General features: G+C 40.4%; 1 protein-coding gene across 3 annotated transcripts in view; it reads left to right on the top strand.

The window, feature by feature from the left end:
- Positions 1 to 13,726, top strand: part of Cep128 (centrosomal protein 128) — a 319,467-nt gene that overhangs the window by 229,988 nt on the left and 75,753 nt on the right. For all 3 annotated transcript variants that reach the window (XM_051196144.1, XM_051196145.1, XM_051196146.1), the window contains one exon: positions 5,048 to 5,097. In XM_051196144.1, the coding sequence (XP_051052101.1) occupies positions 5,048 to 5,097 (50 nt within the window). The remainder of the gene's footprint in view (positions 1 to 5,047; positions 5,098 to 13,726) is intronic.

Here is a 13,726-nt window from a genome sequence, read left to right as displayed (position 1 = left end):
CCTATCCCTGCTATGCCCAGAGGCTTGTCTCTTAGGTGAGTTTATAACCTGTCAACTTCACAATTATTATTGGCATCAAACTTCCTTAAGAAGTTCACCGAAATCATGAAATTTGGCATATTGTATTTTTACTTTTATAATATTTGAGGTATTTCCTTCCTTTACTGATTGTGTGTATGTGTTTGCTATATGTGGGGAGTGGGGGTGCATATGCTGTTTTGTGCATGTACGTATGCAGGCCAGAGGTTGTCACTCTGGCCAGGGAATCTGCCTGCCTCTGCTTCCCCAGCACTGGAGTAACAAGTGTCTGTCACTGTGCCTGGCTTTTTTTGGTTTTGTTTGTTTGTTTGTTTGTTTGTTTTCCTGAGACAGGGTTTCTCTGTATTGCTTTGGAGATTGTCCTGGAACTAGCTCTTGTAGATCAGGCTGGCCTTGAACTCACAGAGATCTACCTGCCTCTGCCTCCCCAGTGCTGGGATCAAAAGTGTGTGCCACCACTGCCCGGCTTGTGCCTGGCTTTTTAATATAGGTCTAAGATGCTCACATGCTCACACAGTAAGCATTTTACCAACAGAGCTGTCTCATTAGGTTCTGGAACTCAAATTGTTGCTTCTGTCTTGCTTTGCCATCAACTCAGATTCCTTCTCAATACCTTTCCTTTCTTTTGGAGAGCTTCCTTTAGGCTCCTGGACACATACTAATTTAATCTTTCTCTGGAAACAAGCCTTAACTTCACCTTCATTCCTAAAATCATTACCTAAATAGAAGATTCTAGGCTGCTAGCCATTTTCTTTTTACATTAAAAAATAAGATGCTTCTTTATGAATTCAGTGATTTCTTATAGGCACAATCTAATGTTTTTCTGATTATCTTCTCCTTAGAGTTAAATGTTTTCTTCTTGTGGCTTTCAAGATGTATTATCTTTGGTTTCCAGGAATGTTTACTACTACATGTCTCAGTGTGGATTGCCTTAGGTTTGTTCTGTTTAGCATTCCCATGGATTCTTCAATCTGAAGTTTATGTGTTTTATCAAAATTTGGGTATTTTCCAGTGTGTGAGCACATGATTGCTATCTGATGGCAAGTTTCTGATTCTGTTTGGATTCTTGTCTTTGCCTTATTCCTGTATTGGTGTCACACAGAACTGTTCTGCAATTGGTTATTCTTTGTCCTATTAGCTGTTAATCACATATCTTCTTTCATTGTTCTTTACGTTTCATTTATATTTCTGAAGCCTCACTGCTTTCTGTATGTAAGAGGAAATTATGAAATGCTTAAACTATGTGAATTTTTTATATCAATCCAGAAAAATTAATGCAGGTAAAATATTCAGTGAATGTAAATGTGCCTCCATTGTTTTAGATAATAGCATACAACATCTGACAGTTATGACTCAGATTCTTATGAATGTCTTCATTATTAAAAAAAAATACATGTGAATTCCAGGTTGATTGTGAGGCAGGCATTTGAGCAGGTGCTGGAGACATAGTGCTGAGAAGCAGTTTCTTTTGTTGGCATATTTTACACCACCCTGCATCTTCATGATCACATCAGAGTTTGCCTTTTATAGGAATGTCTAAATTGTATACCTTCATCTATATAATTATACCCCAGCATAGGCATAGCACTAGAGATAATTTTTAAAAACATTATTAAGAACTTTTGGAGGACCTAAAGATAGGAATCTTCTTTGGAGTCACCAATTATGACAGATGTAATATTTAAAAATTTGCCTTGAAGGGCCATATTTGAACTGTTGCTACAGGTGTCTTTCCAAGCACTTCATTGCATCTCCTTGAAGTCGCCTGTGTACCATAGAGGTTACATGCTGATTGCCTGCTCCCAGGATTGTTGGTCATGCATGCCCTTGAATGTGTTCTCAGTAGAATACACCACTTATTAAAACTTCTTAATTGTATGGGTTTCCTACTAATAAACAACACCAGTTTATTATATGACTGATCTGGAGGCCAGAATTGGTTGGCATGGACTAAGGTCAAGGTTGCACTCCTTCATCTAGGGCCTTGAGGAGAATCTGTTTTCTTGCCTTTTCTAGCTTCAGGCTTTGACTCATGTCAAGACTGCCTCCATTTTCAAAGTCAGCATAAACACATGGATACATGCTGTCTGTGGGGATTCCCAAAGAATACACCGCTGGTATTAATGTTGAGTTGTAGTTTGTAACAAGTATGATCTACCCCATTCCAGCATTCCCTTTACAGGGTCCTTTTACAATTAATCCATAGTGCTTCTCTCTTGGTCTCCTGCCTCTCTCCTGGCCTTCTTTTCCCTGGCTCTCCCCTCCTTGTCTTCACACGAGTCCCGGTTCACTCAGCTGGTCATGTTCACTTGGGACACTTCTAGATGCCTCTGCCTGTGTTTTCCTTTGTGTCTATAATAAAAACCTCAGTCCCTTAGGAGCCGTCATGTTCTCCTTTTATTTCTAGGATATAACCTAGCTCTGTCTTATATATTAACCCATTTCTATCAATCTAAATATTTCCACGTGGTCTTATCTTACTGGAGAAAGTGTCTGGACCTCTTAGTCCTTTGAGTCCTACATCTTGACTGTTCAGTCCTACATCTTGACACATACACAGAAGAACATTCCTCATCATTTTATACTAAAAGGTTAAAGGATAAGATCATTATTTCTAAGCTTGATCTCCAGTATTTTTAAGAAGAATCAAGTTACTAGTTAGGTATTTTGGTCATGCTGTTTAACGAAGCTAGATAAAAGGTAAATAAGACAGTGCCAGATTTCCTTAAATAGCCAAGTGATTGGTTGTAACGACTGCAAAGGAAGTGGTTCAAAACATCTTACCAAGACTGTCGTCATTATGTGTGGCCTAACTGTGCCATAAGAACACATCTATGCTCTCCGGCTTTTTTCCAGGAAAGATTTCTCCTCCAAACACTATATATCAGAATGAGTTAGCATCAGCTAATTTAACAACTGCTGTCAATCCAAGGAAAGCACTCAGTCTGCTGCCCTTTTCCCCATTTTCTTTTCATTAAGTAATGTTGATAGACACTGTTCAGTCTCAGCAGCTTCTATAGCAGTTGGTTATAATAATCAAGAAAGGAGAATGTGAGCCTGCCAGTGCTGAGCAAGGGAGCAAAGCAGCCCTCCAGCTTCTCATTCCAGACATTTGTTCTGAGCTTGCTCGTTATGATGTGGGCCCTAGACACACCAGTGGGGATCGTGTTGTGTTCCTTTGCCCACTTGGTAGTCTTGTATTCTCCTAGCTTCCTCCTGATGGCATTAGAGTATTGCTTCTCAGCCATGGTCAGGAGCTAGATTTTTCCAACACAGGTTGATAATCCTACTCTTCATTCCTGTTCAAGGTGTCTGAACAATGCAATTTGGGGGTTCTGAGTTAACTTTCAAAAGTAGAGAAGCAGTTGTTAGAAGGATAGGGAAGTCCATGATTCTTTGAGTTGGACTAGCTCAGCTGAGTGCTTTGGATATCAGCCTGAGTCATCTGAAGTCACCTTCACATCAACTGGGCAGCTCTGCTTCTGGACATTTGCTAGCTGCCTGCTGGAGCAGCCTTCGGGCTAGCTCACATAGGAAGTGTCCTGGGTCATCCATCTCTTGTCATTAGCAGGCTGTCTGGGGCTGGTTCACATGGTAATAACAGGTCCACGTGAAAAGTACAAGTGTGCAAAAACCTGTGACAGATGATTTCCCATGGGATCAGGTCAAAGGGCTAGTCTAGATGCAGGAAATAGATCCCACTGCAACAGCAAAGTAGGAGGGGCCAAGACAGCTGAGGACACGGGCCAGTCAAGTTTGTTCCTATACCCTGTTGCTAAGAAACCAAAATGTCAATGAAAATCTATTTCAAAATCTCCCCAAACAGCACTGTGCTGCCTTGTCATTGATTCACTTTTAATTAGGGGATGCTTTTGGAGTCAAAGTTGGTTCCTTTAAAGACTATTGAAGAAATGGCCCATGAGTCTCCAGTGCAACCCTGCATCTTATGACAATTGCCTTCTACCTCCATAGCCATCCTTGTGCACAGTCTCAAAGGGTCATTACCATCCGTTATCACCTACCTGTTCCCCTCCAGTTTCAGGGCAACACCTGCTGGATATGACATGCACCAGCATTGCTTTATTTCCTTTGTTTTACTTCTTCCTGCTGCATCTCGTTTAGCACCTTCGAAAATGTCTGTGTCTGCCTCTCTGATATGTGTGCTGGATCTCTTTCAGTTGTATTTTACTTTTATGCAGCATGGCCTTTGGTAAGGTAAACCAGTCACAGTGTGTTGCCAATGCTGTATGTAATGTGCATTGCTAAAGGTGATTCTTGCCAGTTCTATCCCAGTTCTGACTCAGCCCAGCTTTCTGTACGTTTGTGAAATCCACTAAGATTGTAGCACACAGTGGTATAGCTGGAGGCAGAAAGTTCTGCTTGCCAAATATATTTTCCTTTATAACAAGTGCATAAATTAATGTTCCAGGGAAACTGTGGCTGTATTCATGCAATAAGGTGCATTGATCTCTTCAGTTGAATGTTTTCCCTTCTCCCATTCATTTCTTGAAGACTGTGCCAAGCTCCTGGTCAGATATACCTGTAGCATACCTCACTTTCTCAGTATAAAATGATAATTAATAATAATGTAATCTTACAGTTTTTATGGTGTTCTGCTTCCATTAATAGCACTCATCATTTCAGAGTGTTTTAATCTGGTTATAAAAATTGACTTTGGGGGCAGGACTTGGCTCAAGGACTTGAGAGAAAATGGCTTGTGCCTAATTTTTCTTTTTTAAAAAAGGAAGTTTGTGTTATTCGTTTGTTCTATCATTGAATCAAATGCTTCGGGTATTGGTGTGTTATTTTGGTTTCTAATTGAGTTGGTATGATTCTTCCATCCCCTGTAGAGCCGAGGACTCCCAGGACTTCTCATCTGGCTTCGGGTTGACAGGATCAAGAGTGCTCACAGAGTTTGTCATTGCTGTCACACTGTTTCTCTTATTTGATCTAAGAAGCAATCCAGTTTTACATTGAATTTTCATGGCTGTTCATTATCTTATTGTAGGTCTGCTAGAAGAGACTCAAAGAAAAGATGAAGAAATGGAGACACTCCAGGTAAAGTCAGTTCTCAGAGAGGGCGCATATCACTGCGATGCCGAGATTTGTGCTTTTGATCTGTTATCTGTCCTTACTCCCACATTCAGACTGCTCCAGCACATATGATGGCAAGGACCACACGGGAACATTAAAATTGAAGTCTGAATTTGCTTCCCTTAGTTGGCTTTGACTGTACTTACCATTCTAAAGAGGCAGCCGGCTCAACCCCTGGGCTACTTGCATGCCTTGGTGTGTTATAATGGAAACCTTGGCATTCAGGGATGAAAACAACATGCTTCCAAAAAACAGAGCTGGCAGATGACCATGAACTTATAGAATATGTATTTTCAAGTCAAAGTCAAGCTAATTTTTATGGAATGAATACCATCTACCAGTGGTTAACTAGGAGTGCTAACACACTGATGGAAAGCGGAATTTATCTTGAATAGACTCTCCACTTACCATGGGGGCATGCACATTTCTCAGAGTGGAAAATTTTGTATGAAAGGTTCTGTTAGAATTCTAATTGAGAGTTCCATGGTCTAAGCAACCGCGGTCTGACCCACATCTAAAAGAAGTCCCTCCCTGCTTTTCCACAGGGCTAACTTACAAAATGGGGAACCCACCTGTCTGCCTTCATTTGAACAGACATAATCACTCCTCCTCACATGACAGGAGCAGTTCACTTAATGTCATGTTGGTGATTAAGCACTGTAAATACTTGGGGGCATTTAGAGACCTCTGTGGGCCTTGAGCAGTAAAGCAAGACTGGAGGATAAGTTAATGAGCTAGTGTGAGTGCTTTAGGGGTGAATATGTTTGCTTCTGGTAAATGAAGAATGGGTCAGGGTAACCACAGCAAGCAAGGGGAATGGGTGTTGGTTGGATTTTCTTCATTTGATGATGTATCCACTAAGAGATTACTGTATAATTGAATGGAAAATGCTCAGTTAGATTAGTTCTGGACATGTAGTAAGGGTGACACATATTAGCTATGTATAGTTTTATATAGATTAAGGTTTTTTAAAATTACATTTTCCCACTAAATTAAGATGTAAAAAGCAAACAAGTATGAGGCTAGGAAGAATATCAAGGATAAACCCACTCTACTCAGCTCTCTAGTATTATAGAATGCACTATGTTACAATTACCACTGGTGCCAGAAGAGCATGTGTAAGCATTTCAATTGGATCTATCCAGCCCTTTAAAATGGTAGCACAGATGATTTATGACTCTCATAATATAAATGTTGGAGTCAGTTACCTCTTAAAGTGCAGTATTCTGTGTTGTTTCTCAAATGTTTATTGATTATTGGTACTGTTTTTACCAAAATGTTCACCAGTGCAATAAATAAGTAAGTAAACAAACAAACAAACAAACAAACCTCTCCATGGTATTTACAGATATACATTGTAGGAAATGATGTTCTACAACAGGATTCCACTTTCCCTGGTGGCTAATATCATTTAGATACAGGGAGATGCCATCTGAGAATGACGAGAGTTCATAGGCACATATATCAAGGAGAAGTCTTAACCATTAAAGAATAGAGGCAAAGGCCATGGGAGATAGTTTTGTGCTCCTAAGTTTCTGTTCATCAGTACATAGGTGAGAACCCAGAGACGTCACTTAAAGAAGTAAGTTGAGTTTTTAACCCAGTATATCTATGGCAAGCAATGCTTGCTCAAAGCTGTTGGCAGTAAAGGATGGAAGTCAAGAGCTTGGGTTACCTGGGTGGGGCAACTCCATTAACTTGGCTGTGCCCATCTTCTTACCAGTGATATCACTTCATAGACCTATCTCCCCAAAGTATTTTAATTTAGAATAGAACAGCCCCAGAATAAAAACTTACTATTATCTTATACATATGTGTGATCTTATACTTACATGTAACATTATTTTCTTAAGAGGTTGTGTGTGCTTTCTTTATCCTTAAATCTAATCAGTTTCTATAAAGACTCATTGGACAAATATTGGATGAATGTTAATATTATTGTTCATGGCACTTCTGGGCGCTAGGTAATTAAAGAAGCCATGTGTCTGTATTGTGGATATATTATTGCCTTCAGTATCAGAATTCATGGAAAACCATTATAGGGGTGCTTACAATGAAATATTGAAAAATGCTGTTAGAGTAAATGTGTTTTAACAAACTAGTCCTTATTTGTTGCAATTAGGGCTGATGAAAATGATGGGGAATACATATATTGAGAGCAGGCGGGTTGAGCTGTCATGAGGTGATGATCTGAGTGGGCTTCCTAAAGCCAGTGTTTAAATCAGCAGTACGACTTACCTAGGCACGTTTGGGAACCTGAGAAAAGTTTAGGCACTGTGAAGCTGTGACAGAAGGTTTATGGAACTGCATTGTAGTTCATTGTGATGGGAAGTTATGTGTAAAAGAGGAGAGGCAGACGGGTGTAGAGTAAACACCGGTTCAACCACCTTGTACATTTATATACATTTGATGCATGTAAAACCCACGAAGGGGTTAGAACATAAAAGCACTATGATGGAATTTGTGTCTTGAATGTATCTGATTATAAAGTTGAAAATACCTGGGGGTGGGTTAAGATTGAATGCCAAGAGGTCACTAGGTCCAGCTAGGTGTTGTGAGACTCTTGCCAAGGGATGGGTGGTACCTTGCATTAGGTGCAGTAGCCAGGATGAAGAGGGGTATGATCTCCTTACAGTATGTTATGATTGGAAGGTGAAGAAGGGAGGGAGGGAGGGGAGAAAGGAAAGAAGGAAGTGAGGGAGGAAGGAAAGAGAAAAATGTGTTCACTAGCGAGTGTCAGAAACTGATTATTTTAGTTATTGGTATGTTGAGTGCCCAGGGGTGGGGTGTGCCTGTGTGGTGATCCCGTCTACAGCTCAGAAGGGCTTGGAGTGGTAATGAAGAATTGGATGTCACTGACACTACTGTCCATAGCATTTGGGTGACCTAACAGCCAAAGGAATATGGAAAATAAGAAAAAATGAAAGCCTGGGCTGGGCCACAGGGCATACCAATATTTACATCACAGATAAAGACAAAAACGTATTAAGTTGTCAAAGACTTTAAGTAAAACCCTTCAAAAGAACACAGCATCATGCAGCTTACTGTGTCTGTATTTCTTCCATACCAAGGGGGAAATAGATAAGAGAACAGAATAAATATTTGTTGCACCTGTGAATCTTTTTGTGTTTGGCATCAGAACTGAAATTGACTACCCTCTTAATCCTACCATGTCTGTGTTATAACTCTCATGCATTTCATTTTCTAAGTATCCATTGCTGAGCACAGGCCTTGCCATAGCAAGTTCTTGGTAAGTTTCTGTAGACTGAACAGATGAACAGCACCCCCTCACCTCCTCAAGACCCACGCAAAGAAAAACTACACTCATCCTGTCATTTCCCACTTAAAAACTTTAACAAAGACACTCCTTTTCTTCTTTCTTTCTTTCTATCTGTCTCTTGCTTTCTCTCTCCCGTCTTTCCCCCTACTCCCTGCCCTTTCTGACCCTGCTCTGCCCATCATTCTCCCTTAACTGTATAAAGTTGGCAAGTGTAGGAAGAGATAGCAGGGAAGGGTAAAATGGCAGGAAGAGAATACTATGGGCTTTTCACAGAATCACAGAAGATGGAAGTAAACGTTCGACAGATAGATGGTTGCAATGCAGTTTGTAATCACCAAGATTCCTCCCTGGAGCTTTGCATTGCCTGGCTCCTCTCTTTGTGACATTCATCTGCAGCTACATTGTGAGTTGTTCTTCCTAAGGCCCAGTACAGTGTGTGTTGCAGTATCACAGTCCTGTTTACTTGTGGCTTTGAGATATATAGAAGGAAACATCTCTTCTTCAGTTTGATACTGGGAGAAACGTTTAAATGATACAGAGGTAATTTCCCATTACTTACTGAAATATATACTCTGGCTTGCTGGTGGTGGCTGATTTTGTTTTCCTCTCCTTTCCTCAAGTACCAGCCTCCATGGTTCAGTTTCTCAGACGTCTAGCTTTTCCTTTATGTGGCTATGTAAACCTCACAATGCAAAAGTACACTTGATTAAGGAAAGCATTTTCAGAAGAATGTCATAGAATGCACCTCAAAGCTGGCTATGTTGGTGGTGTGCCCCACTACTGGGCAGGCAGAGATGGAAGATCCAGTCAGCTAACTTTCTTGGTAAATTCCTGACAAGTGAGAGATTCTGTGTCAATAAGTAAATACTAAGCTAAAAGTAAAATGTGGGCAGCTTCTGAGGAAATACACTTGATGTTGTCCTATGACCTCCACATACATGTGGAAACACACACTCACACAAGTAATAGCTCAGAGTGTTATCTGAGAACCCCAAGTGGAGAACCCAGGAACTCTTAGATCTTCCTTTTTTGGCTCATTTATAGACATCTTTCTCTCCATTTTATTTGAAATGGGTTAACGTTTAGATGAGCGTGAGGTTTTGGGGTGGCATTGCCTATCTTATGAATTAGGAGCACTGAAAGTTCTAACTTCTGCACTCCAGGCTTCTGTGAGGACCGTGAAAGCCTTGTTACCTGGTGTGTCCTCACTGACTTTGAATTCTCCATGCTCACTGTGTTCTTGTACTTGATACATTACGCACGTGGTACCTTCATCTAGGAGTATGGCGTCTAAGAACCCGGATGAAGTTCTTGCCCAAGGGAATCCTCACCCCCACTTCTTCCCTTCCTCTTCTTTTTCCTCTTCTCTCTCCTTGTATTCCTCCAGCTCCCTTTCCGTTTCTGTCCTGTGTCATCCATGAACAGCCATGTCATTTAAATTCATATTAGAACAGAAATGCTGAAGGAAATAAGGTATTTGGCTATCTTTGAAATCAATGAAGAAGCAAAACCTAGGCATAAGGGTAGGTTTGACTTGGGTCTGGATATGATCGTCAGTCCACCTTCTTAGAAGAGAGTGGAAGTATTTAGTGAGGACACCTGTGATCTAAATGTTGCCACAAGTATTAACACCATTGAAAGTTTCACTGGACATGAGAGCTAATCCTTTTTTTAGAATGGAGTTTTGATTTTTTATCTATTAAGTAAATCATTAAAAGGTCTTTTTCAGAGCTATGTCCTGAAGGATATGAAGTAATATTCATGACATTCTATTTTTCAAATGACCCATGATTACATTTAATTTCTTTCTTGATTGGCTTTTAAAAACAATTTTGAATCTTGTGTTTGAAGCATTCAATGATGATGGTGATGATCGCTTTTATATCTATTTTAGAGTCGGAGAGGTAGGTATGAGCATTGGTTTTGTCACCTTTGTGGTACTTAAGCAAATCATTTACAATGAATAGGAGGGAAGATTACTTTATGCTAGCTACCTAGGAGCATCTTGATCTTGTGGGGAGAGAGAGAGAGAGAGAGAACAGAATAAGAAATGAATTTCTAGGTTTTTATTTTTTTAAACAAGCCGGACAAATACTAATCTGTAGCAGTAGTTCTCAACCTTCCTAATGTTGTGTTGAGCCCCTCAACCAACTATAAAATTATTTTATTGCTACTTGACAGCTGTAATTTTGCTACTCTTATGAATTTTAATGTAAATGTCTGTGTTTTCTGATGGTCTTAGGTGGCACCCCCTCCCCCATGAAAGGGTTGTTTAACCCTAAAAGGTTTGCACCTTGCATGTTGAGAACCACTGATCTAGAGGGTTTTATAATAGAGAATGCCAGTATAGACTTGGCAGGTACATTGTTGGAGATAACTGGACAAGAAAAACCACCATAAATGTGACTAACACACAGAAATAAATTCCCTAGGAGAAGCTAACATGATAGTATATTAATATCTCAGTGGACCCAGGAGATTACCAGTCCTACTACTGAACAATCAGGGGAGGAGCTAGACTTGTGACAGACTGCTTTTGTCATTTCCTGGGTTCTGCTGTCAATCATGTCCAGCAGACTGTAGAACAGCTAAAGCTTTCACTTTCTCTTAGTCCATAAATGAAGGGATTGGGGCAACAGCTAAGAGGCCTTCAATTTATTTTCAAAAGGATGTAACTGTAAGTAGACTCTGTCCTCTCACACAGACGAATTGGAGCAATTCATGACCCAGAAATAACTCATTTTCTTGGGAGATGTGAAGGATATTTTTAGTATTCTCAGTTTGAAACAAATGACAAATTTGGATTAACGGTTTAAGCTTTCATTAAGCTAGAAAGCTACGTGGTACCCTGTCTATTCCTAGGATTCCTCTTGTGAATTACAGTGGAGCTTCTATCAACAGAAAGTATCACATTACACACCTACATATAGTCTTCCCAGGATGCATCCTGTCAAAGTCAGGCAAATAACTATGTATCTGTCTGTTCAGAGACACAGGGGTGGGTATGAGGTGTCCTAAGCAGTGGCATCAGCTACAATAAAGATGGTTGGTTGTGGGGGAGGAGGGCCAATCCACCCTTTCCCACTTTGAAGGCAACACATTTAATAGCTCATTAAAATCACTGTTTTCTCACGAGGTGAAGACTTATGAGGCCTCAAATTCAGTATGAGGTCTCAGCAGAGACGGCCATTAGCAGCATGTCTCGTGGTGAATTCAGGTCTCAGCTCATTAGATCTGCACACTCGAATTTACTACATCAAGAGGCTTCCAGAAAGCAGGGACGCAAGCTCAGTAAAGTGGGTTCTACCTGACATTTTAGTGGTCATTAAATTTTATCACCCTATTTTACCTGAAACTTGCAACTTAATTTTAATTCCAATTTATGACAGGATAAAACATGAAAATAGAATCCCCCAAAGAAGTCTTCTATTGCCTTCTGTATAGATAGATGTTGATTGACTAGGCTGTTTTCTTTTGAGGATAAAAGAAATATAAAAGCATGCTGGGCTTTGTTTATTTACCATATGAGAAGCACAAGTCATGAGGATTCAGCAGTTTTGGGTTCAGTCAATATGAAAGCTTTCTAAAAGGAAGACACTATTTGGACATGTTTGCATAGAGTGAGACAAAGCGTAGTCTTTAAAAGCTCCAGTTTTACTCGGTAGCAAACTGTACTAAAATACTGTTAGTGGGTATCCTTTTCAGACTTTATAAAATGCTGTCACAAGAGGCAAGGTGGGTTTAGGAAACTTCATGCACCAAGTCCCTGGCAGCTGACTTCCGAGGTGGGCTCCAGAGGCCCAGGGGTTGATACAAATAGCAGCTTGTGCTTTCTTCCAAAACACAATTAATCCTCTCAGCTCGTGATGGTGCTTCATGGTTTTGAGCTTGTTGGGGAAAGTCTACAAGTCCCCAGAGCCAACCATTCCCTTACACCTCGGGACATTTAGGGATCACAGTTAAGTGATTATTTTAGCATTGTGCCTCTTAATAGTTTACTGCTTGTGCATGTCATGTGACACACCTAAACTGGCCTGAAACTTGGGAAGGCAGCCATGTTAATATAGTTCTCCTTCTACCATAATGACAGTTGTGAAAAGCAGTATTTTAAGTAGTGACTGCTGTGAGCAGTCAACTTGGAAAGAACCACCTAAGACATCTGTCTGTCTGTCTATCTGTCATCTATTCGTCTGTCTGTCTGTCTGTCTGTCTGTCTGTCTGTGTATCTGTCTGTCATCTATTCATCTGTCTGTTTGTTTTGAGACAGGGTTTCTCTGTGTAACAGCCCTGGCTATCCTGAAACTGGCTTTGTAGACCAGGCTGGCCTAGAACCCAAAGAGATCCACCTACCTCTGCCTCCCAAGAGCTGGTACTAAAGGCATGTACAACCACTGCCCAGCCCTAAAACCTTCCTAATACTAACACCTTTCTGGTTGGAACAGATTTCCATCAATCCATGAGTGATTCCCATGAGTTTGTATAAGTGAATTGGCTATTTTCAAAAGAAACTCTAATTGTCATTTCCATGTTCCCACCCTTTCCCTTCTCTGACTGAGCTTCTAGAATGTGAATAAATTCTGCAGAGGATTTCTGAGTGTGGGATCTTCAACACCCACTATGTTTAAATTGAACAAACGTTTCTGTGACACTTCCTAATTCCTGTCAAGATTGGGCTGTATCAAACCTGGGTATGGTGGCACACGATCATAATCTCAGTACTCAGGAAGTCTAGGCAAAGGATTATCCCCAGGTTTGAGGCCAACCTAGATTAAAGAGTGAGGCCTGTCTAAAAAACAAAGCCAACCATACTAGAAGCAACACGGTTGTGTTAAGTCATCCCAAATTGATGTTGTGTGTAATAAGGGGTGGGTGATTCTGAATTGGGGGAGATTGTGAATTGATAGAGCAGTTCTTTATGTAAGTCTGACATTTAGTCCTTACATAGACCTCTAATGTAGATACTGCTCTTCTGATTGATGGATGAACACACTGATGCCTGTGTGGGTTGTCCAAATCCAGCTGGCTCCTTTGCACTGAACTTGGCATATCTTAAGAGCAGTGGAGCACAGAGTTTTCAGTCACTACTACCACCACCCCTGCCTTGGTTTCTGGGTTTTTTATTTATTGATTTTTTTTTGCCATTATTCTTTTTTCATTTTTATGAACATGATTGATTGACAGACACTAGGTAGTTAGTGTTGTTAAAATACTGTGATTCTGCTATAGGAAATTGTGTGTGTGTGTGTGTGTGTGTGTGTGTGTGTGTGTGTGTTTGTGTTTGTGTGCACGCACATTAAAGAAGTCAACGTAACA

Source organism: Phodopus roborovskii, unplaced genomic scaffold, assembly GCF_943737965.1.
Source record: "Phodopus roborovskii unplaced genomic scaffold, PHOROB, whole genome shotgun sequence".
NCBI lineage: Eukaryota > Metazoa > Chordata > Mammalia > Rodentia > Cricetidae > Phodopus > Phodopus roborovskii.
Note: the sequence above shows the minus strand (reverse complement) of the source record. Positions and strands in the feature narration are given on the sequence as shown.